The sequence below is a fragment of the Panthera onca genome, chromosome D2 (genome assembly GCF_046562875.1).
Source record: "Panthera onca isolate mPanOnc1 chromosome D2, mPanOnc1 haplotype 2, whole genome shotgun sequence".
NCBI classification, from domain to species: Eukaryota; Metazoa; Chordata; class Mammalia; order Carnivora; family Felidae; genus Panthera; species Panthera onca.
Window position 1 is genome coordinate 31,172,088 of NC_138349.1, and position 24,619 is coordinate 31,196,706.

At 49.1% G+C, this 24,619-nt stretch overlaps 2 protein-coding genes across 6 annotated transcripts; both read right to left on the reverse strand.

Moving 5' to 3' along the window:
- Nucleotides 1–1,086: 1,086 nt before the first annotated feature.
- On the reverse strand, nucleotides 1,087–24,561 carry HOGA1 (4-hydroxy-2-oxoglutarate aldolase 1). Of its 5 annotated transcripts, none has more exons than XM_060641849.3 (8): nucleotides 24,075–24,552; nucleotides 13,201–13,329; nucleotides 12,869–12,996; nucleotides 12,225–12,359; nucleotides 11,877–11,973; nucleotides 10,069–10,202; nucleotides 5,884–5,895; nucleotides 1,087–2,025 (listed from the first exon to the last, which is right to left on the reverse strand). In XM_060641849.3, exons 1-8 carry the CDS (start codon nucleotides 24,283–24,285, stop codon nucleotides 1,876–1,878), a joined length of 996 nt encoding a protein of 331 aa, XP_060497832.3. In that variant the 5' UTR covers nucleotides 24,286–24,552; the 3' UTR covers nucleotides 1,087–1,875. The 5 variants fall into 5 exon arrangements, with proteins under 5 accessions (XP_060497832.3, XP_060497834.3, XP_060497833.3 ...); XM_078434686.2 differs by lacking the exon at nucleotides 5,884–5,895 and adding an exon at nucleotides 9,211–9,326 and having other exon boundaries at nucleotides 1,911–2,025; nucleotides 24,075–24,554; XM_060641851.3 differs by lacking the exons at nucleotides 5,884–5,895; nucleotides 11,877–11,973 and adding an exon at nucleotides 9,211–9,326 and having other exon boundaries at nucleotides 24,075–24,561.
- Nucleotides 18,961–20,198, reverse strand: CD2H10orf62 (chromosome D2 C10orf62 homolog). Its single transcript, XM_060641856.3, has one exon. The coding sequence runs from the start codon at nucleotides 19,972–19,974 to the stop codon at nucleotides 19,288–19,290; it is 687 nt and encodes a 228-aa protein (XP_060497839.1). The 5' UTR covers nucleotides 19,975–20,198; the 3' UTR covers nucleotides 18,961–19,287.
- Nucleotides 24,562–24,619: the final 58 nt, after the last annotated feature.

Here is a 24,619-nt window from a genome sequence, read left to right on the forward strand (position 1 = left end):
ACCTGCTGGGTTACCTCGGGCAGGTCAACTCCTGCTGGGGTTTCCCTTTTCCTGCAACAAGTAGAGTAATCCTTCCCCAGCTGAGCTAATGTGCAACATTCACCTGCCATGCTAACCCCTTTTACACACACGATCTTACATAGCCCGGAGAGAAAGGGACTGTTACTATCCCCAAATTACAGATCAGATTGGGCAGCGAAGTAGCTGTCCAAGGTCCCCAGACCATAAGTGGCAGGTCTAAGAACTTAAATGCAGGCCTGCTTAATTTAAGCCCAGAGGTTGAGTGCTTTACCAGTGTACTAGCCAGCCTCCCGAGCCCTAATTTTTTGCCCCATTCCTTAAGCTAGATTCTCTGCTGAGCCCAGATCTGCCAGACTTCGCCTGTGAGAAGAGCCCAAGTGCTAAGCCCCAAGCCTCAGTACCATCCAGATGGCGGATTTCAGTTGAAGATTCACACCTTCCCTCTAGCCTCTGTCCTAAACAAGAATCTGTTTACCTTTCTTTTCAGCCAGAGTAATTTTTAAAAAATTCATCCCTGGTTTACTGCCACTAGTCAAGTATCACTAAAAGTTAAACATTTTTGGAGAAAGCAACCTTTCTGATTAATGGGCTACATGTTTCTAAATATCTTAGTTGAACTTTTTTGCCTTCTGCCTCCCACTCAAAACTTCAACTAAGCCTTTCCTCTAGGCCACTGCTAATCTAATACCTATGTTTGCTGAGTATTGTTAAGGCCTCTCTCAAAGCTGAGAAGGCCTTGACAAGTTTAATTGCCTCAGGACGTCTGGGTGGCTCAGTCAGTTAAGTGTCAGAGTTCATCTCAGGTTCCTGAGTTTGGCTCATGGTTCCTGAGTTCAAGCCCCACATCTGGGCTCTCTGCTGTGAGTGCAGAGCCTGCTTCAGATCCTCTGTCCCTCCCCGCTCTCTGTCCCTCCCCCCTCTCTGTCCCTCCCCACCACACGCTTCCTCTCCTCTCAAAAATAAATAAACTTAAAAAAAGTTAAATTGCCTCTAGGAAGGTTCTTGACATCTAGGCAGGAAACCTAAGGCTTGCTTAGCAGTGAAGTGTCAATTTTTACATAGCCACACTGTTTTAACTTACTCAACTTTATTGCAAGAACAAAATATTATTTTTAACAATAAAAGCACAGTGCCTACAGGCAAGAGGATGGCCAGGTCTCAGGCCAAGTCTTCTTCCCTAATGTTTCAGACCTAGGTTAGCTAGAAGTCTCCTAGAATGTAACATTTATCCACCAGGTGTCATTATTTACCAATTCTGGTAAGTCACTGGGCCGGGTCTGTGCTCTCTAGTTAAGATCAAGGCTAGAGATAAGAATATGAGATGATCAAAATGGGTTTAGGAAAGAGCACTGTGTCTGGAATGCAGACGGGGTGGGGGTGGGGTTGGATTTCAAAGGCTAGTGATGCTTTTCTGATCAGGTTTCCTAACCGACCACTTTCCCTGGAAGGAGTAAGAACTTGGGTTCTTAAGAATAGCCCGGGCTCTGTGCTGCATGTGCTGGGCTCAGGTGTATACCCCAAGTCTCAGCGGTCTTCCCATCAGTAAGATACATGACCTTCCTTGCACCTGGTTGCCCCCCCTGTTCTTCCCCTCTGGCTCCTAGTCACATGTCCTGGGGCACAGGAAAGCACTTGCTCCTTCCCAGACTGAAGGTCTCTAGAGAGCCAGAGTTCAGGATACAAATGCCAGCAGTCATAGGACTATGAAAATAGGAAGTGGGTGTGCACAGCAGAGCCCGGTCAGAGGCCACCTGCAAGGCTGAACTAGGGAAACAGGCCCATGTGCCTCTTCAGCTCCAGGTACAAGGCAGGAAGACGAGATGGGCTCAGGCCAGGCATGTCCTCTCCTTGCTCTCAGAGCCAGCCATTACTGGTGAAATCCATACGCAGCGCCTCCTCATCCGTGGGGCTTAGCTCCTGTAAGGGGGCGCGGCAGGGGCCTCCGTAGTAGCCAAACCAGTCCATGGTTTTCTTCAGCCCGGGGATTCCAAAGCGCCGGGTCACCTGTGAAGCAGGGCCTGTTAGAAGAAACTGGGGAATCCCTGCCCACACATGTCTGGGATCCAGACACGTGTCACTCTCAGAAAGTTAAGGTTCCCACCCTCCTCCCCTCGTAAAGTAACTTTTTTTTTTTTTAACGTTTATTTATTATTGAGAGACAGAGAGACGCAGAGGGTGAGCAGGGGAGGGGTAGAGAGAGGGGGAAACTTAGAATCTGAAGTAGGCTCCAGGCTCTGAGCTGTCAGCACAGAGCCCAATGTGGGGCTCGAACCCACAAACTGAGAGATCATGACCTGAGCCGAAGTCTGTCGCTTAACCAACTGAGCCACCCAGGCGCCCCCCCCTTTGTAAAGTAACTTTACCAAATCTGTGACACCAGGGTAGATTGGAAATCTGGATTGAGAGACCAGAAGGCAGGTCAGCAGTAGAGAACACGATGCCAAAAATTCAGATTAAGGAAGGAAGTCACCTCCTCTGGTTTTAGGGGTAAAGTCCACCCCATTGGGGAGAAAAGTGGCATTTGGTCATCAAGCTGGGATGCAAGAAGATAGCAATACTTTGGGCCTGGGCACTAGATCATCACAGGTCTGCAGCCCAGGTTCCAGGAACCAGTTCCCAGGCCTGGTGTGCCCTGGGAGTCAGGAAGGGGAAGGGTGTGTGAGAACTTTAGGCATAGTCCAGACTTTGGCCCTGCAGCAGGGACCCCCACCCACCCATAGCGCCTCGCTGACCCCAACTCTGAAAAACAACGCATCAGTTGCCCTGACAACTTTCACTGTGTAACCTTATATCACGAACTTACTGTATTTGAGCAAGTTCTGTCTAAAAAAATGAGGGGGCTGGACGACATGATCTCTAAAGTGTTACCCATTGTCATGAGGGACCTAAAGCTATTGTCATAACTTAAAATCATGCATGGGGTCTTACAGAAAATGAATTATCGAGCTTCTTGGCTTTTGGCATAGCAACTGGTTATTTCATGCTGATTAGAAGTGTTAGAAGACTCTTTGACTACCCAAAAACTAAGAATGTAATCATTACTTAATAAAGTTTTATTTGAAGGGAAGTTAAACCTTAGAAGGGTGGGCTTCACGAAGGGTAAAATAATAAAAGGGGTTTCTTGGGGTAAAAAAGTTGAGAGCCACTGATGAATGACTGACTAGTAACTATTTACCACTCGACGCCAGGGAATTTTTTCTTGGAATGAGTGACAAGCCACCCTCCTCCTAAGCCTGGCCTCAGCCATGATGTTCTAATAACCTGGGCTTTTCACCCAAAACCTGAGCGGGGTGGGAAAGACCTAGGAGAGAGGATAGAAACAAGAAGTACCTAGAGAAAAGTCTTCGTCCACCATAGGTGTGTAAGATCTCAGAGTTGCCCCCTCCTCAGACCCAGAAAGAATTGAATGCTTTGGTGTGTAAAGAGCACGGAAAGTCCTAAATATAGCCAGGGCAGGAGGCCGGCTGGGTGGGAAGGCGGAGGAAGGACATTGTGTTCAAGCAGGGCAATAGGGTGACATCAAGCCGCTCCTGGGGTGGCTGAGCCCACAGCCCAGGCAGCAGAAAGGTGTTCCAGGCATTCCTGAGTGTGTGCCCAGAGTTGGCACAGGAGGAGGCACAGAGTGGAGAGTAAGGCAGGATGGCATGCAGAGAGCTAGGACGGCAGCACACATCCTCTCTTCCCAAGGGGCCGCCCGCTGCTTCATCTGTAGAACGAGGGAGAGGACAACACCGACCCCACGTCACAAGAGTCATACGAGAAAAATGCCACTGTGAGACCTGATCCCAGGAGACCTAAAAGTTACCCCTTTTCCTGTCCTGGGGGAATGCAGCTTCTGGGACCGACTCTCCTGCAGGTGGGTGGGAGTGGAGAGCAGAGGTCCCACCCCAGTGGCATGTCCAGTACACAAAGGACAGTGTGTTCCCTGATGGGCCTCACTTCTGCAGTTCTTCCACCCTCTGAATAGACTATCCTATCCCAGTAGGACCATCACATCCAGGAGACTCGTGCTTGCCTCCCCAGCTGTCCCTTCTCTAACTCTGAGTGAATCTGCCCCTTGGAGGTAAACCTATAAGCTGTGAGGGAGATCTAGAGCCCACCCCCCACTTTACCCAAACAAAACATTACCCGCTTAGCCTGGGACTACCAGCTCAGATGCAAAACTTAAGGGAATGCCAAAGAAATCAGTCATCAAGGTAAGTAATATTTAGTGCCATATTTTTTAAAAAATCAAAACCGATGCAAGAAAAAAAATCCATAAATGAACAAAGTGTCAATGTTTTAAACAAAGACCAGATCCAACAGACCCATGCCCTGCCACATGTAACCTGAGGCAAAAGCAAACGCGGGCCCTTCTATACATGTGTTATGCATTTTTCATTGGTTCATTTTTTTTTTCTAGGAGTAGATGTAGAAAAACAAATTTTTGATGAGGTTGTTTCTATTCAAGCTGGGAAAGCAAAATTATAATAAATTATGTTTTTAATATATATAATACTTAAAACTAGAAGAAGGATGTTTTAATATACTTACTTTTTAATTTTTCAAATTTTTTTTCAAATAGTTTAATGTTCTACAGGGAGGGATTACCATTTAGAAAAATACTTAGAGGGCTGGCTCAGAGCCTACAACTCTTGATCTCAGGGCTGGAGAAAAGAAAGGAAGGAAGGAAGGAAGGAAGGAAGGAAGGAAGGAAAGGAAGGAAGGAAAGGAAAGAAGGAAGGAAGGAAGGAAAGAAGGAAGGAAGGAAGGAAGGAAGGAAGGAAGGAAAGGAAGGAAGGAAGGAAGGAAGGAAAGGAAGGAAGGAAAGGAAGGAAGGAAGGAAGGGAAGGAAGGGAGAAAGAAAGAAAGAAAGAAAGAGAAAGAAACTTAGAGTTTCCACTTTCAGGAAGAGGGAATAAATGTACTTTGCCCTATTCCTCCCAACAAATATAACTAAAAAACCTTGGACATTACATAGAAACAAACATGAGACTCCAAAAGGCAGAGGGAAAGAAGAATGACTAGGGACTTCAGGACCCAAGGAACACAGCAGTAAGTTCCCTGGCCTCCACTTGAAGCTGAAGCAGCCGGCGATGCTGAAATGCATTCAATGGGTACAGATAATAAAAGCTCCCAAAAAAGCCTGTTCACTCAAGCCAAGGACCAAGAAGTTGCAGCCCAGCAAGATGGAAAACTTTTAGGCCATCACCACTCTGCTCCAGCCAAGCACCCCAGAAAAAAACTATAGCCCTACCCCCACCCAGGCCAGCAAAGGTTGAATTGGGAGCCAGAACTTCTACCCCCCACTTTACCCCCTCCACAACAGATGTTTTCAGCAGAGGCCCAGGGAGGAAAGTCAGAACTTTTCACACCACCGCCCACACTTAAGGAAGCTACTCCCCCCAGACATATTTGCAAAGTCAGTGGAGGCCAGGTGGGAAGCAGTAAGGAAGCATTCCTACCCCTTCAGGTCAGGGAGGTGTCAGTGGAGGCCAAGGGCAGAGCTGTACTTTTAAAAACCTCCCCTCAAAAGAAATTTCCAGGTCCAGATGGCCTCACTGGAGAATTCTAAAAAATGTTTAAAGAAGATTTAACACCAATTCTACACAGTCCCTTCCAGAAAACAGAAGAGCAGGGAATACTTCCCAGTCAACTGATGAAGCTATTATTACCCTGATACCAGAATCAGACAAAGACAGTGCCAAAAAAGGGGGAAAACTACATACCAATATCTCCTATGCATAGACAGAAAAATCTTAAACTAAGAATTAGCAAACGCAACTCAGCAACATATGAACAAGTTACACACCATGACTATGTGGGGTTTATTCCAGGAATGCAAGTCTGGTTCAATATTAGAAAATTATCCATGTAACTCACCGTATCAGCAGGCTAAAGAGGAAAAACAATCACATGATCATATCAATCAATGAAGAAAAAGCATCTGACAAAATTCAATACCTTCTGCAAAACCACACAGACTTGATTACTGTAGGTATATAATAAATCTTAAAATCAAAGGCGCCTGGGTGGCTCAGTCGGTTAAGCGTCTGACTCTGGCTCAGGTCATGATCTCATGGTTCGTGGGTTCGAGCTCCACGTCGGGCTCTGTGCTGACAGCTCGGACCCTGCTTCAGATTCTGGGTCACCCTCTCTCTCTGCCCTTCCCCTGCTCACACTCTGACACACTCTTCCTCAAAAATAAACATAAAATAATTTTTTTTTTAAATCTTAAAATCAGTAGACTAATTCTTCCCACTTTGTTATTTTTTCCCAAAATTGTTTTAGCTAGTTTTTAATTCCTTGGCCTTTGCATATAAACTTTAGAATAATTTTGCATGGTTTTACAGAGGAATAGATAGACATAGATAATGGAAGCAACAGAGAACCCAGAAATGGAACCACACAAATATGCCCAACTGAGTTCTGACAAAGGTGCAAAAGTAATTCAATGGAAGAAAGATCATCTTTTCAATAAATGGTATTGGAGCAAGTGAATATCCAGAAGTGAAAAGAAAAACAAAACAAAACAAAACAAAACCCTCCATCTAAGTCTCACACATCATACAAAAATGAACTCAACATGGGTCATGGACTTGTAAAACTATAAAACTTTTAGGAAAAACAGGAGAAAATCTTCACCATCTAGTGCTAGGAAAAGTCTTCTTAGGGTTGACACTAAAAGCATAAATACAAATAAAAATATTGATAAATTGGACTTCACCAAAATTAAAAACTTTTGTCCTGCAAAAAACCTGTTAAGAGAATGACAAGGGACATATGGGTGGCTCAGGAGGTTAAGTGTCTGACTCTTCGTTTTGGTTTAGGTCATGATCTCATGGTTCGTGAGTTTGAGCTCCATGTTAGGCTCTTTGCTGACAGTGCAGGGCCTGCTTGGGATCCTCTCTCTCTCTCTCTCTCAAAATAAACAAATAAACTTAAAAAAAAAAAAAGGAATGACAAGACAAGCTACTGACTCGGAGAAAATATTTGCAAACCACATACCTCGCAGAGGACTGGTATCTAAAAGATATAAAGAAAGAACTTCCAAAATTCAACAGTAAAAAAAAAAAAAATCCAATCATAAAATAGGCAAGAGACATAAAGAGACATTTAATTTAAGAAGATATAGGGGTGCCTGGGGCTCAGGTGGGGCTCAGTCGGTTAAGTGTCTGATTTCGGCTCAGGTCATGATCTCACTGTTTGTGAGTTCGAGCCCCATACTGGGCTCTGTGCTGACAGCTCAGAGCCTGGAGCCTGCTTCAGATTCTGTGTCTCCCTCTCTCTCTGCCCCACCCTGCTCGCTCTCACTCTCTCTCTCTCAAAAAATAAATAAATATTGAAAAAAAGTTTTTTAAAGAAGATATACAGATGGTGGAAGAGGACAAAAAGAAGATATAGAGGTGGCAAATAAATACATGAAAAGATGTTCAATAGCATTAGCTATCAGAGAAATGCAAATTGAAAGCACAATGAAGTGTTACAACACACCTATCAGAATGGCTAAAATAAACAGTAGTCACAGTGCCTAAAGCTGGTAAAGACGCCGAGAAAATGAGTCAGTCATACATTTACACTGATATAAATGTAAAACACTCCGAAAAACATTTTGGTAGTTTCTTAAAAAACTAAACATGCAATCATCATATGACCTACCAATTGTGTATTTATCCCAGAAAAATGAAATTTTATGGTCGCGCAAAAGCTTGTACATGAATGTTCATAGCAACTTTTTTTTTTTTTTTTTTTTTTTTCAACGTTTTTTATTTATTTTTGGGAGAGAGACAGAGCATGAACGGGGGAGGGGCAGAGAGAGAGGGAGACACAGAATCAGAAACAGGCTCCAGGCTCCGAGCCATCAGCCCAGAGCCTGACGCGGGGCTCGAACTCACGGACCGCGAGATCGTGACCTGGCTGAAGTCGGACGCTTAACCGACTGCGCCACCCAGGCGCCCCACATAGCAACTTTTAATAGGCCCTAACTGGGGCGCCTGGGTGGCTCAGTCAGTTAAGTGTCTGACTTCGGCTCAGGTCATGATCTCACAGTTGTGATTCGACCTCTGAGTCCGGCCCTGTGCTGACAACTCAGAGCCTGGAGCCTGCTTCAGATTCTGTGTTTCTCTCTGCCCCTCCCCCATTTGCACTCTGTATCTCTCAAAAATAAACAAACATAAAAAAAAATAAAATAGAAAAAACCAGTCCCAAACTGGAAACAATCTAGTTGTCCTTCAACAAGTGAATGGTTACACAAGCTATGGTATGGCTGTACCATGAAACACTATTCATCAATAAAAAGGAATGGGCTATTGCCCCAGGCAACAACTTTGAATCTGCACGGAATTATGCTGAGTGAGGAAAGCCAATTGCAAAAGGTTATATACTCTGGGGCGCCTGGGTGGCTGAGTCAGTTAAGCATCCAACTTCAGTTCAGCTCATGATCTCGCGGTTTATGGGTTTGAGCCCCACGTAGGGCTCCGTGCTGACCGCTCAGAGCCTGCTTGGTATTCTGTCTCCCTCTCTCTGCCCCTCCTCGGTTATGCTCTTTCTCAAAAATAAATAAATAAACATTTTTTTTTAAAAAAAGGTTATATACTCTGATTCCATTCACATAGCAGTCTTGAGCTGACAAAACAATAAAAACAGTGAACGTATTTGTGGTTGCCAGGAGTTAAGGACAGGATGGAGGTAGGAGTAGATGTAACCATAAAAACATAACATGAGAGATCCTTCTGGTGATAAAAATACTCTGTATCTTGACTACATCAATGTCAAAATCCTGGTTGTGATATTGTACTTTAATTTTGTGAGATGTTCCATTGAGGGAAACTAGAGGCCAGGCACATGGACTCTCTTGTATTATTTCTTACAACTTCATCTGAATCTACAGTTATTTCATAATTAAAAGTTTAATTTAAAATATAGAGGGGCGCCTGGGTGGCTCAGTCGGTTGAGCGTCCGACTTCAGCTCAGGTCATGATCTCTCGGTCTGTGAGTTTGAGGCCCGTGTTGGGCTCTGTGCTGACAGCTCAGGGCCTGGAGCCTGCTTCAGATGCTGTGTCTCCCTCTCTCTGTGCCCCTCCCCTACTCATGCTCTGTCTCTGTCTCCGTCTCTGTCTCACTCTCTCTCTGTCAAAAATAAAATAAAACATTTAAAAAATAAAATAAATAAAATAAAAAATATATATAAACGTGTCTATAGGAACACACATTTTCCTTCCTGCCTCAGACTCCAGTGTGGCTCTGAACAGCACTGCCTGGCTCTTGACAGGCATTCCACCTTGGCTCTTCTCCTTGACTTGCCGTCTGGCAAGTACACCGTCTGACTGCAGAATAGATTTTTTTAAATGTTTATGTATTTATTTGGAGAGAAAGAGAGAAAGAGAGTGAGAGCATGAGCAAGTGTGAGCAGGGGAGGGCCACAGAGAGAGAGGGAGAGGGAGAGAATCCCAAGCAGGCTCCATGCTTTCAGGGTAAGGCCTGATGTAGGGCTCAAACTCACGAACCATGAGATCATGACCTGAGCTGAAATCAAGAGTCGGATGCTTAACTGACTGAGCCACCCAGATGCCTCAGAAATAGACTATTTGAAGACAAAACTCTCCTGGGAAATCTGGGCTCTGAATGCCTCCAGCCTTCCAATTCCTTTATTCCCAATCATTCTGTTTTCCAGGATTTGGCCCTTTATAAAGCTGATGAAAAGGCCCACGGCTCACTCTTTCTAGGCAGTGCATCTCTAAGCAAGGTCCCGGGATTACTTATGTCACCACAATCAGCCAAGATGTTTGTTTCAAGGCTTATTCCTGGGCCTACAGGATTAGAATTTTAACTAGCACCCTAGATGAATTCCAATGCAACCAATAGGGCTCAACTTTGTCTGAAGTCATGATTTTCTGGAGAGTCACAAGGAGTTCCCACACTGGGATATTCTCTAAAAGGACTTTCTGAAAGGGAAGAGGCTAAGTGGGGACCACTGTGCCTGCCTTGGCTCCTGCTCCAGTGAGGACACAGACACCCCCCCCACCCCCACCCCACCCCGTGCCTTGGGGCCATTGGCTGGGAACTCACCGCAGTGTTTGGCTCAATGAGGCGGTGCTGCAGCTTCTGGGCATCTTCCCATTGCCCTGTGAGGCAGAGTCGCTCCAGCTGGCACACCTGAGCCCCCAGGACATTGGCCAAGGCACACACGCCCCCCACAGCTCCTGCCCCAGAGTAAGATGCAGAACATCAGCCAGAGCCTCTTCTCACAGACAATGTCAGACCCTGGTCCCCAGCACCCCTTATTCTGGGGAGAGAGGATGTGGATTTCTGTGCCATTGGCCGGCCATGTCAAAGGCATGCTCTGTGAGTCCACAGAGAACAGATTTCCAGAGAGAAAAGCTGCCAGCATATTTGAAGTAGAATCCCACAGGCTGAAGGTCAGGGAACAGAGCCTGAGGCTAACCTGAGAACAGTTCCTTCCGTGCACCCCCCCCCAATACACCTCCCAGAGTAAAGTCCCACCTGCCACTTGACACCTCCATGATCCTCTAATAGCCCCCTGACTCATCCGTGTGGGAAGGGGGTGGAGTGGACAGGAAGCCTTTGCTCTTCTGAAATCTTATTCCCCCCAGTGAATTCAGCCTGGGACAGTGCTGGGGGTGGGGGTCAGTGGAAAGAGCTCTGGACACAGTCAGGAGACCAGGCATTTCCTCCCATTGGTTGCATGAACTTGCACAAGTCATAGACCTCCGGGTCCTCTTTGTTCTTATCTGGGCAATGAAAACGGGCTGGCTGTAATCTCAGGAGGCCCTGCCACTCTGCCAGCCTGGGATGTGATTCTACGTCTAGTTAGGAGTGGCCTCAAGACTGGAGAGTGAGAAATTTGGAATGAGCTTATATAGCTGCCATTTACTGATCCCCACTCTGTGCCAGGCACTATGCAGACACGGGGCCAATGCTCTCAAATTCTTGTAACACCCCCCTGCTTTAGAGGGTAGAAATTCAGGCCCAGAGAGGTTGAACACCTTGCCGGGCGGTACTCAGTACATGGCAGAGCTGAGATTCCAACTCACATCCCTGAGCCTCCAGAGCCTGTGCTCTTTCCAGCTGCCCCCCTCAGGAACGAGGCTTCAATTGGTCCCCTCTTCTGCCATTGCTCTTTAGAGACTGTGACGTGGCAGAGGAGAGACATGCAAGGTCATAGACAATAAGCCAAAGTCTGTGGAGACCAGGAAAAAGGAATGGGCATTGCCCTCTGCAGCACCAGAAAAGTAACTCAGATCTGCACTTGCTGGGGCTTCAGCCAAAGGGAGAAAATGCTTCTTCTCCTCCCCCTTGAGGGCTTAAAACCAACCCGAACCCAAGCACCTTGACCCACAACAGACAAGCTCATTTGGTCCAGTGGTGACATTCCCAGGACCTTGAACTGGAACAGAATCAGGCAGCTGAAGGTCCCTGGCCCATTCCTACAGGTCTGACAATTCCTTCCGGCCTAGCACCCAGGTGAGAGGAAGCCACACTCCTGGATGAGAGGAGAGGCCCTAAGGCCTGTGTCCTCAGAGAATGATTTACAAGGTGACATCAGAGGAGCTAAGTCTGTTACCGAAGCACCGAGCTCAGGACTTAGAACAGCAGGCATCCCTGCTACAGACCAAGGATGGTACAGAGCCACCCCCTCCTGCCCAAGAAGGTCACTCGTAAGCACCCAATATGGAGACAAGTAAGCAGTGAGCCGGACTTCTGAGGTTTCCAAGCAGACAGGCTGGCAAAGGGCCCCCTGCAGACCCAGACGCAGCCTGCATGGTTTCTCCCAGCACACCCAGGGCGGTGGGGGCGGGTGGGCAGGGGTCCTGGGTGTACCACCCATGACGGTGTGAGAGCGGCGGGAGGCCTACCCACGGCATAGCTGGCCAGCAGGAAGCCAGCCGATCCAGCCAACACCTGGAAATCCTGCCTCCCGGTCTTGTGAACAATCAGCCCCATCCTGGTCACCTGCAACAGCAAACCCGGGTGAGAGCTGCACCCAGAGCCTCAACACCAACGGAGAAGGGGGCCGAGCGAGGGTGGGAGGAGAGCCCAGGCCCCAGAGAGCCGCCCCAGAACTCAGACAAAGCCCCAGAGAGCCCACACGATGGAAAGAACCCAAACAGGAGCCCAGGACTGGAGTGGGTTCCAGAGCTGCCCTGAAGTCGCTAGCACAGGAGAAGAGGAAGGAGCCCCAGCCAGGAGCTGCTGCCACTCACATCGCCACCACTATCCTTGATGCCCACGATGTTTGGGTGCTGGGAAAGCGTGACCACCGCATCCACCGGCAGGTCCAGCCCCGTGTTGGCTGGGACGCTGTAGAGCACCACAGGAATCGGGGAGAGGTCAGCGACCTGCGAGAGGCAGAGAAGAGGGGAGAGGCAGAGGGCAGCTGCCCCAGGCCCGCCACGAGCCCACCACCACCAGCTCCAGGCCTGGGGCGCTACGGGGCCCCTGGACAGGCCTACCTCCTGGACTAGAAGTCACAGTGCCACGTGCCCTGCTTGTAAGCAATTGATGAGTAATATTTCATGAGTGCTTTCTGTGTGCCAAGCTCAGTTCTAAGTCCTCTATTTTCTGATGGAACTTAGTCCTCACAACAACCCTGTGAGGAAGACACCATCATTCTGACCATCTGAGAGGGGAGGAAACAGCAACACAGTGTGGCCGGGCCAGTGGCCCGGCACCAGGTGGAGGCTAGCGCCTGGGGGCATCCCTCCCGTCCCACAGGTGTCATTCATGGAAGTAGGCTCACCCCTTGGCCCCTGGCCTCTCTGTCTCCTCTCCCCAGGCAGTCTCCTCTCCTCGTCCAGCCTTCCCTTGGTCCCAGGCCCCAAACCCATGCCCAACCCTCACACCCTACCTTGGTGTAGTGGTGAATGAGGGCGGCGCTGCTCATGCGGCCACGATAGAAGCAAGGGGTCACCACGATGGCGGCGTCAGCCCCAACCTGGGCCATGCTCACAGTCATCTCCACCGTGGCTTGAGTGGCTGCAGGAGGAAAGAGGGAGTCTTCCCTGTAGGCCATGGAGGGTGAGAGCAGGAGGCAGAAGGGCAGGGCTAGGACCCTGGGGCAAGCAAGGGGGGCAGAAGGGAAGGAACCAGCAGGCTGAACCAACCCCAGGGCCAAGGAGCCTGGCTTCCCACCCCAGGCACCCCCAAGTACCCCTAGGGCCCAGAGCATTGTGGCCTCACACTCGCAGCCAGAGCCAGCTAGCAGCAGTTTGTCCTTGGGCATGGCCTGGCGGACTCGGCTCACCACCTCCAGCCTCTCGCTGCTGGTCAGGAAGGGGAACTCGCCATTGGAGCCCTGCACCACGAAGCCTGATGAACAACCAGGATATTGGTGTTACACTCACACAGGTTCCTACCTCCCCAACACCATAGCTTTGCGCATATCTCCTTCTCATCTTTGTCCTGAGGCAGGCAGAATGTTTCACCCAGTTGCGGTCACAGTGTCCACACCGTTTTTCTTTGTGTTAATGAAATGTGTCAGCTATACCCCAAAGAATCGATGATAATGTAATCCACAGGTGCGTACCCAACAGTCATGGCAACCCTCCCCTATCACGTTTTTCTTCCTCCTCTAACCGTCCTGACTCAGGTGCTATTGTTCCCACTCAAGTCTTATACCCTAAGACATACATATGGACCCATAAACGACATATAACAGTTGTGGCCATTTTAAACTGTATAGAAATGGAATCAAGATCATACAACCTTCTGCAGTCTGCTATTTTTGCTCAAGATTATGCTGTGAGCTTTGTCCATAGCAGCGCACAGGTCTGATTCATTCATTTTAATGGCTACAGAATATTCTATTTGAAGTCAGACTACAATTTACTTTTCATTTTCCCTTCGAGGACACTTAGAATGTTTCCTTAGTTTTGCTATTACAAACAATGCTGAAACAACCATGTTCTACAGTCTTCTGTGCCCATGTCTGAGCTTCTCCACGGTTTCTTTAGGTTTGTAATTGCTGCGTCACACGTATGTGCATTTTCACGTGCCAAACATCTCTCTCAATAGCCAGTTCATACCCCATCAGCACATAGAAGAGTCCGTTAGTGTTCATCCATGTCAACACCAGGTATTGTCAGAATTAATATTTGCCAGTTTTCTGGGTGAAAAGTGATACCTCATTATTTTACTTCACATTTTCCTGTTTTATTGATCATGTGAGAAGTTTCTAACATCACCAGGTAAGGTGTCAACTCTTTTATATAAATCCATGAGAGACCAGGAGATTTGATGCTGTTTGACTGAATCCGAAGGGAAGGTTAGTAAAACCGTCCTCCTCTCCGCTTTTTCATTTAACTCTCTCTACCCTCTTCTTCCTCCTCTCTACTCCAGTCCATCCTCAAAACACTGTTCTTAAATAGGTGACAAATACAGCATATGGCACGGCGAGACTATTAATAAACAGGAGACTGCTTGGGAGAAAGGAATGAAAAGAAAGCTGGAGGCGATACTGATCTACAATACAAAATCCCCACTGCACCGTTGAGGGAGATGGGCCATCATTTTGATTTGGAGCTTCCTGACAGTCCAAGCTAAAAGGGAAATGTGATCAGCTGACAGATATGCAGAACTCCAGATAAAAGCAAAGCAGCTGCCCGGGGGAAACACACAGTTTCCTGGCATCGGGACCAAGAGAGACTGTTCCCGTGAGTCATCCTTAAGGGACACAATGTGATGTAGAGTCAACTTTTCACCACAAACCTTTTTCCATGCTGTTCACTACACCATTAGATTCCACTCAGTGGACTGCCAGAATGGCTCACTGGATACTTAGCAATCCCACCCCCTGCCAGCTTTTTTGCCTTGGTGATATTGTAGGGAGCATCTTGAGGCAAATAGTTTTTGGCTTCTGTTGTGCTGCCTCCTCAGGATCCATTTCTCCGTGTCAGGCCAGGAGCCTCCTTCTGTCTCGGTACAAATGGTGTTAGTGCTTTCCCAGTGGGTCACCCCCACTCTTGAGTTGCCAACCCTGGAGAGGACTGGACCAGCACCCTCTGACTAGGATTCTGAGGTCAGGCTTTCACCAGTCCCTCTGTGCAAATGCCAAAGACATCTCCCTCCCTCCCCAACCCTGCCCGCTTGCCCCCACCTTGCCCCCACCGCCCAGCCCGGTTCTTACTCCAGCTGCTTCTTCAGCCATGTCCACTCACTCCCAAGTCCTGCTTCATTCTGGCGGCCAGTGCCACGGGCCCCTGAGCAGTTAAGACCGCTGGGTCTTGCGCTCTCAGAGAGGAAGCAGGCCCCTGTGGTCAAGACTCCCGGTGGCCTTTCCCTTGTCTCCTGTAAAGGAGCATCTGACCCAGGCCTGACTCCCGAGGAGGAGGCCAGACCAGGCTAGGGAAGAGGGAGTATCACAGAGTCGGGGACGCAGTGGACCCAACTCCCCTCTGGCTTTTGAGGAAGTTAGTTATATCAGGTCTCTGAGTCCCTGTTTCCTTTTCTCTGGGATGGTAATAAAATCATTTTGATCCTACCTTATAAGGCTATGTTAAAGGCCCAAACAAGAAAAGGTAAGAGAAAGCACCCTGAAATCTGTGAACTGATGCTGCCGAGAGCCCCCTCCTTCTCCTTGGAGGGATGCCCAGTTTCGGGCCCGATGTGCCTCTCTCTGCTGGTGCAGCAAGGGGACTGGAGGAGTGGAAGGGCCAGGGTCCCGGATGGGTCGGGGAGTGAAGACAGGGAGCGGTTCTGAACTCAGAGGAACCTGGGTGTAGCTCTCAGTGCAGCCCCTGATCAGCTATGAGATCTTGGGCACGTGGCTTAACCAAACCTCAGCTTCCTCACATGAAAAATGGGGAGAGTATCAGTGCTCTCCTTAAAGCATTGTTGTGAGGCTCAAATGAGATACTATGTATAAAGTGCTTGGATGAGAACCCCGCCTGCCGGGCGTGTTAGCTGTGATCACTATGGAGTCAGGAGAAAGTGCACAAGCCTTAAATGAGAAGGGTGGCAGGTTTCCATCTGAGGTGGAGGAGGATGGCTGGTGTGGAGGGGAGGCCGCACTCAGGAACCTCTCCCGTCCCCTCCAGCTGCAAGACAAAGGGGCTCATCACAGACGCTACTCTCTCTTGGCCCCATGGTCAGGCTGGCCACTCCAGGGAGCCAGAGCGGCCTGGGAAGAGGAGTGAGTGTTTGGGGCTGGGGATGCATATCTCCTTACCAAGAGAATATACTTGAGTTGGTGGCTTAGTGGCCATTTTCCCTATGGCACAACTGTAATAAAACCTTGACATTTTGAACTACTTTTAAATTAAGAGAAAAGTTGCAGAAATAGTGCAGGGGATTTCCACACCTCCCTCACCCAACCTCCACCAATTATAAGATCTTACTATTTATTTAGTACAATGATCAGAACCAGAGAATTAGCGCTGGTAAGGTACTAACTTGCAGACTTTAGTTGAATTTTGCCAGTTTTAAACTTCTTTAAAGATTCCAAATTCCTAATTAGCCAATCTGAAATTGTATGCAATAAACTTTTAATAAGGGATTTAAGATCTTCCAAATAAACACACGCATTTTATGCATTTTTACAATCACTTTCAGAAGTCACACCTCACCACCCTTGCTTTTTGTCTAATTTAGCAGCCTCCAACATTTTCTAGTATGACAGACCCCATTTTTTTCCATTAATATTTTTGTCATAAAGTATTTTACCTTTTTATTTTTTATTTAATTACTGTATTTTTAAAGTAGGCTCCACACCCAATGTTGGGGCTTGAACTCATGACCGTGATCTGAGATTAAGAGTCATATGCTCTACGGACTGAGGCCACCAGGCTCCCCTTATTTATTTTTTTAAAGTAATCTCTACATCCAACATGGGGCTTAAACTCACAACCCTGAGATCAAGAGTTGTGCACTCTACCAACTGAGCCAGCCAGGCACCCCTGTTATGAAGTAATGAAGTATTTTAAATTTAAAGCATATTATAGGGGCGCCTGGGTGGCTCAGTCGGTTAAGCGTCCGACTTTGGCTCAGGTCATGATCTCAGGGTTTGTGAGTTCAAGCCCCGCATCGGGCTCTGTGCTGACAGCTCAGAACCTGGAGCCTGTTTCAGATTCTGTGTTTCCCTCTCTCTCTCTGACCCTCCCCCGTTCATGCTCTGTCTCTCTCTGTCTCAAAAATAAATAAACGTTAAAAAAATTTTTTTAAAGCATATGTATATTAGTATTTATATAAAGTCACTATTAATAATGTTAAAAATATTCAAATACTGGGGCACCTGGCTGGCTCAGTCGCTGGAGCACGTGACTCTTTTTTTTTGTTGTTGTTATTCTGAGAGACAGTGAGGGGAAGGGGTAGAGACAGGGAGAGTGAGAGAATTCCAAGCAGGCTCTGCTCCTCTGCGTGGAGCCCGGCATGGGGCTCCATTCAGGGCTCGAGCTCACAGACCATGAGATCATTACCTAGGCCAAAGTCAGACACTTAACTGATGGAGCCACCCAGACACACCTGGAGCGTGTGACGCTTGATCTCAGGTTGTGAGTTCGAGCCCCACGCTGGGTATGGAGATTACTTAAAATAAAATCTTCAGAGGTGCTTGGGTGGCTCACTCGGTTGAACATCCCGACACTTGATTTTGGCTCATGTCTTGATCCCATGGTCACGGGATAGAGCCCCATGTCGGTTCACCGTGGAGCCTGCCTAAGAGTTTCTCTCCCTCTCTCTCTGCCCCTCTCTCCTGCTTGTGCTTTCTCTCTAAAATAAAATAAAATAAAATTTTAAATAAAATCTTAAAAATAAATAAAAATAAAAATATTCAAATGCTTCCAATTATGTCCCATAAAATCAATTGACCACACTTAGGGTGTTTGTAGATTTTTCCATCCTTTGCAAGGATTCGGGGGACCTTCTTCCCACAGGTTGAGGCCAACAGGCTGGGAAACACTGGTAAGTTCACAATCAATGCAAATGGGACACTTCTATGTAAAGGAGTCATTGGGGGGTTAGACAGTGCTGTAGAACTGACCTCTCTCAAGTTTCACCGGAGAGATAGCTGCCTCACTGGAGATCATCCCTTGCCCCAGAAACGGCTTCTTTAGACCCAGGAAGAGGAGGCAGGGAGGGCACAGAGAGTGTCAGGACACGGGGGAAGAGGGCAGGGATAAGCATGAGTGAGGGAGACCCGTGTGGGGACGGCGGGGCACTGGCCTAAGGGGCAGCACAGGGAAGCGATTTGGGGTCTGAGCTTTGGAGTCGGGCAGAGCTGGGCCCCACCTCCAACAACATCGCATAGTGTCTATGCCCTATCAGGTGAATGACACCTCTGAGCTTCAGATGTCTCATCTGCAAAACGGGGACACTGCAAATCCTTCCTTATGGGGCCTTGCTGTAACAACACACAGCATGGCGTAGACTAAAGTCTGAACAGGAAAAGAAAAAAAATATACTAGTAATACTACTAATTAGTAGCACTAGCATCAGCGGCAGCCCCGGCATTAAGAACATAAACAAGAAGGGAGAGTATGGGGCACAGGGGCTCTGTAGGCAGGTGGTGGGAGGCACTAACGCAGGTCTCAGTGGGCTGGGGGAAGCAGGGGGGGCCGGGGGAGGGCACTGCAGTGCAGGATGCCACACGACTTGAAAAGCAGCAGGCAGGGTGAAGAGGACCCCAAAAAGGACAGGAGACCCACATCCCAGTTTGCTTACGAGCTTCTGAAAGCCTGTCTATCCCCCCACCACCCACACCTGGCTGCTTCCTCCTTCCCTGGCAATAGCAGGTTGGTGGGTACTGAGCTCCCTGGAGACAGCCCAACCCCCAGAACCTGAGACCCGGAGAAGATTTATGGACTTTTTTTTTTTTTTTTTCTGATTTACGGAGTCTTGAATCAGCCTAGCATAAAGGCCCACACAAAGAGGACTTTGGGGGCAGGAAGCCTCTCCCCATATCCCTTCCCAGTGCTGAGGCTGGCCACAGAGCCCCCAGACCCAGAGTGAGGGTATACAAGGCTTTATTGGCTCAGTTCCAGGCATTCGGCATCAGTGTGGGGCTCTCAGCTGCTCCTGGGCTCTGCCTCTATCTTCTCCCGGTGGGTCTTCAGGGGCCTGCGAGTCTGTCTCAGCTTCTTCGCTTCCTTCCACCCCCGCCCCCTCCATCGGGGGCCATCCTCTGTGGCAGACCGTACTCACAGAGCCAAAGGGGCCCAGGGCCTGCCCTTCAGGAAGAAGGGATTTGGGTGGCACCATCTCGCCACAGGAGAGAAAACAGGCCTGCAATTGTGTGCCAGCCCTGTTGGGGGAAAGGGGTGTCTCCATCCGTGGTTAGGTGGCTTCAGAGGGGTGGTAGGTCTGGTGGCTGCGGTTGGGCAGGCTATGGCTCTGGTGGTTCAGATGACCCTGGTGTCCATAGTGACCATGGCCATGGATGGCGTGTGTGTGGTTCGCGCCAGCTACGGTGGTTTCCCGCTGGGTGAGGAAATTCCCTTTCAGCTTCAACTCCACCTCCTCGAGGGCCTTCAGCTCCTCCTGGTTGACGTCTCTGGACTCCAGGTGGCCTGAGTTCTGGTAAGCTATGGCACGCTGCAACATGGAATTAGCCAGCTGCTGTCCTAGGGTGTCAATCTCCTTGGTACAGGCAGCCACAGCGGCCCATGTGGGCTCGTCTGTGGACGAGGATTTTGCAGACTCCTTGTGGGTCTCTTTGGTCACTGAGGCCCCAGACGTCCTCTGCTTGCTGGTGAAGGACTCCCGGCGCAGAGTTGTGCCCGCCTCCCTTTGCCTTGTGGTGAGAGTCTCCATGTGAATGGTGGTGCTGGCTTCTCCGCTGCCGCTCTCGGGTGGTGGGGCGGCCGTGCTGCTGCAGGCGGCCAGCCTCTCTTCGGAGAGGCGACTGAAGTGAGATTTAATCCAGTTCTCATTCTTTGCTTTGTGACATTCCGGTGGCTCCTGCACATTTTGTGCAGACGCGGCGAATGCCTTCCTTCTCCTCTTCCTCTGAATCCACAGCATGAGGCCTCCCCCTCCGAGTAAGAGGGCAGTCCCCAGCACCACCTTGCATGATGGTTGCTGGATGAGCTCCAAGAAGGCCTCCAGGACCCTAGGCTGGGCGGGCAGAGCTAAGAGCACACTGGGAGTGGAGGAGCCCGGATGGTATGGTTCATGCTTGAAAGGGTAGGGTCCCAGAGGCTGTCTGGCAGGTAGGGCCCCAGCTGTACCCTTCCTAGGATGCCCCTCCCACCTCAGCAATGAACCCCATTGTGAGGAAGGTGGTTGGGGGGGGTGGGTGGGGGGCAGAGGCCACAGCATCCCTCATGTCCAACCTGGTAGGCATTTCCTGAGGCCCAAGTCCTGTCTCCCACCTGACAGCTAGTCCCAAGGTGAGTGGAAAAGCAGCTTCCCCAATTCTGAGTTTCTTCCACCTTCTGCTTAAGACCCATTCTGCAACTCAAGCCTTCTTATTTTCCAATCTCTGGTTTCTCTCCCTCTCTATTCCTGTGCCCCCTCCCCGGGGGTGGGGGGAGGCAGGAGCCACTGACCATGGCTGAAGGACCCCCTTGGCCAAGCTGGCATCCATCCCTGGCTGCCTGACACAGGTGTCTCCTTCCATTCAAGATCCACCCCTGCTGGCAGCTTAGCACATCCCATCCCCATTTGCAGCCCCAACCGCCTTAACTAAGCAGAGTCCAGAAGGAAAGGGGCCCAGGAAAGAGCTCATTCTAGAATAACATGAGGTCATAACTGGGGGGAGACAAGCAGTGGGTTGAGAAGGCAGAGCAGACAGGACAGAGGGATTCACCAGATCCCAGATCTCAGGGGCCATTCCAGGATGGAGGCTGCTACCTCTTGTCTTAGTGAGGCACCTGCAAACCCAGAATGTGCCCCCCTCCTCCATGTGCCCTGGTTAAAGGGCACAGTTTAGACTGTGAGCAGGTGGACCACCTGGCCAGGCTCTCTGTGGGTACAGACAATGGAAAGCCTGGCCCACAATCCGAAATTATATCAGAGCGTCTCGGGGGGAGAAACAGGCCTGGGCCACTCTATTTTTCTTCCAGAGGCACATAACACATTTAAAAAAATATATTTTTTACTCAAAAAAAATTGTTTTTCCTTAAAAATAATTTTCACTTAAAAATTTTGTTGAATATTCATTTTTTTGAGAAAGAGGGGCAGAGCATGAGAGGGACAGGGGCAGAAAGAGAGAGAGAGAGAGAGAGAGAGAGAGAGAGAATCTGAAGCAGGCTCCAGGCTCTGAGCTGTCAGCACAGAGCCCAACACGGGGCTCGAACCTGCGAACCGTGAGATCATGACCTGAGCCAAAGTCAGATGCTCTGCCAACTGAGCCATCCGGGTGCCTCAGTATATTTCACTTTTTTAAAGTGAAGAAATACCAAAACAGGGTTGTAGAAATTGTGATTTTTTTTTTTAAAGTTTGTTTATATAGTTATCTCTACACTCAATGTGGAGTGTACACATGAGTGTACTGATGACCCCAAGATCAAGAGTCACGTGCTCCTCTGACTGAGCCAGCCAGGTTCCCCTACCCTGTGGGGTTTTTTTTTTTTTTTTTTAAGCAAAATATTTTATTTAACAAAGTAACGGCTTCAATATATACCATAATATCCCCAGTCTACATACTAAGGGAATAAGATACAAGCTCATAGTTTTATGGGTAACATCTCTCTAGTCCTGCTGAAGTAGCTCTGTGGTCATCCACTAACCTCATGTGGAAATAACAATTCAAAGTTCATCTCTGAGGTTGTTTGTGGGAGTGAGTTCAGAGCCAAATGGCCCCTCTGCAACAATCTCACCTTCCAGTCTCTAGTTATAACTTTCATTTAAGAATGATACTCTTTATTCATATAATCAGGAACATTTAACAATGCAAAAACAAGTAGAAATAGAGAGCTACACAGTTTTGGCAATACCTTCCAGAAGAATCTCTTAACTGTTCACTGATTCATCAAGAGTAGGTTCCCACCTCCTCTTTGGAGGACCTTTAACTTATCACAGGAGGCCCTGGCAATGTGGTATGCGATGGCTTCTTCCTCTGCCCCTGAGTGTTGGGCTGCAGAGCCAGCCCTGGGGGCCCGGATAGGGCCAGAGAAACATTGTTTGTACAGCTAAAGTTGCTCACAGCTCCTTCCCTGGGCATTCTGGCTGTGTCCTGGGAGCAGTGACAGGACCCTATGGCTCTATTCCTTGTGCCAGGGCCTCCCACTTTGAGCTCCTTGAGAGGAATGCATTAACCTGGTGGCTCAGTTTCCATTCTAAAATGAGGAAATCAGACTAGAGAGGTTCAGTGATTTCTCCAAGGTTGCCATAACCAGCAACACCAGGACTTTTATCCAGGCCTTCTCACTCTCGATGCTGAGCTCCTTCTACACAGCCCACTGCCTCCCTGGAGTGTGGGTAAGAGAGAGATGAGGCGGAAACAGGAGCCTGTATGGGTTGCACGGGAGACAGGTTAGTGGGCACCTGTGGCCCGCGGCCTGCCAGATCCACTGCAGCCTGTGCTCCTGGGCACCTCCATGCCCTCTGCAGGAGTGGGTGAGTGGGCAGAAGGAAGGGAAGTGTCCAGAGAAGAGCCTGTGGGTATCCGTGGATTCTCTGGGTAGCAGGCAGACACTGGATGCAAAGTTCACCCTCCCCACCCCTTGCACTCGGGTGTCCTTGAACCTGGAAGGTGAAGAAGAGTCTTGTCTTCCCTCCTCTTAAGATTCAAGGAGCTAGGGGTGCCTGGCTGGCTCAGTCAGCGGAGCATACAACTCTTGATCTTGGGGTCCTGAGTTTAAACTCCATATCTCCATATTGGGTGTACAGATTACTTAAAAAAATTTTTTTAATAAATAAAAGATTCAAAATTCTCAGTTTGCTTCAAAAGACCCAGGCCTCGGTCCAGACTTTCAGGCCCCAGTGAACTGAGCCCAAGTAGAAATTTACTTAGAGTTTGTGTCACTGCTCAATGTGGGCATCCACAGGGCATTCATTGTGCCCTAGGGAAGCGTCGCATCACCTCAGCACTGGGATGGGGTGTCAGTCAGGCCAGCAGTCACTGTCATAAAGCAGCTTTTCCCACAATGCCAATGGTGCTGTCATTCTAGCAATTGTTATCACTGGATCAATACCTTCTAATGTATATCACCCTTTAACTATTTATAGCATGCTTTCATTTGCACTCTCTTGGATTTTTCTCCCCGCCATCCTATGATGTACACCTTATTACTCCCGTGTCAGATGGGGAGAGTGGGGTTTAGAAAGATTATCTCAAAGCTAAGTCAGTGGCAGAGCTGTGATTTAAATCTAGACTCCCTTCCCCCCTGCCCTGCCTCAGTCAGAACCTCTCCATTCCCAAAGCTGGTGCCAACCATACTTTTATTTGTTGAAACAATCTGGTCTAGTGATTCAGTGGTTAGTGCAGTGGAGTGAAACCAAGTATGGTCCTGCAGTCAGACCTGGGGAACTTGGGCAAGTGATTGTGTCATTCTGAGCCCCAGCTTCCCATCTGTGAAATGGGGCTAATGAGATGACTGTCTCAGGGACTCGTCATGGGTGATAGATGAGGGTGAGCAGGGCAGGATGGGAGGAACTGACCACTTCTTTCCTTCATTTATTGTGCCTGTGGCTGTGTCGTGTGTTGACTGTCACAGACGTCTGGTCCCAGGCCTCAGAGAGGGGAGATCCACGTGTAAAGAGAGACATGAGTCAGAGGATCCAGAACAGGAATTCTGCCAAGGGAGGCTTGGCCCAGAAGAGAGTGGGCTAACACGGCTTTTAGGGGGACGAACCCACTGGCTGAGTTGCCACGTGACACCCCCAGTTGCCTTCCCAACTGCACAGTGTTTGGTTGACAAGGACTTTTATACCCATTATCTAGTTTGATCCCCACAATCATGCTGCGCTAAGAAGGCACTTTGGCAGTGAGATTCAGTCAAGGTTGCAAAGCAGCAAGGAGCTTCTGGCCTGTCTCTTGACTCCAGACCAGTGCCCCCTGCTCCTTTCCCATAAAGGACCACCGGGGTACCCAACTGTCTCTGAGTAGCTCACTGGCTGAGGAGATTGGGGTCATCCACATCTCCCCGCAAGTCCCCCAGAGGACAGGCCCCACTTACCTCGGAAGGGGAAGGCACCCAATTTGTGCAGATTCTCCTCCAGTTTCCCATAGTCTACCTCCGCGGTGGCAGTGAAGGGGGTGGTCACAGGGGGGTAGATGCCTGCAATGTCCATCTTCCTTCCCTCTCCTGAGGCCCAGCCCCCCACCTTCCTGGACAAGCCCCTGCTCAGCCCCTGCCTCAGGGAAGACCAGACTCCACGGCCCAGCATCTCTGCAAGAGGCCTGAAGCCCAGCTGGTCTCTGCCCCTGCGCGAGGCTGAGTTTGGACTCCTTCCTACCCTGTTAATGATCAGTGTGTCTAGTTAAAAATTTGCTGCCCCCTGACTGTTGGTGTTGGGGCAGGCCTGGGCTGGGCGTCCCCAGGGTCAGAGGTCAAGACTTTAGGCCCCATGGGTTCTCTCCCTGTAGGGAGCAGCTGGAGAAATGCCACAACCCAGCGTCCCTCTGGCCAGAGGGCGGGTTCCTGGGGTACCGACCCTAAACGGCTTCTCCAGCGGGGCTTGGGCCCTCCTCCCACAATCCCCAGCCCCAAAGCCAGCTGAT

Coding starts and splice junctions, on each gene's coding strand:
- CD2H10orf62 (XM_060641856.3), bottom strand. CDS start 19,974: ATGCTGTGGATTCAGAGGAAGAGGAGAAGGAAGGCATTCGCCGCGTCT.
- HOGA1 (XM_060641848.3), bottom strand. CDS start 24,285: ATGCTGGGCCGTGGAGTCTGGTCTTCCCTGAGGCAGGGGCTGAGCAGG. Junction 11,974..12,224: donor TCAAGGATAGTGGTGGCGAT/GTGAGTGGCAGC, acceptor TTGCTGTTGCAG/GTGACCAGGATGGGGCTGAT. Junction 10,203..11,876: donor GCTGGCCAGCTATGCCGTGG/GTAGGCCTCCCG, acceptor ACTCTGGGGCAG/GAGCTGTGGGGGGCGTGTGT.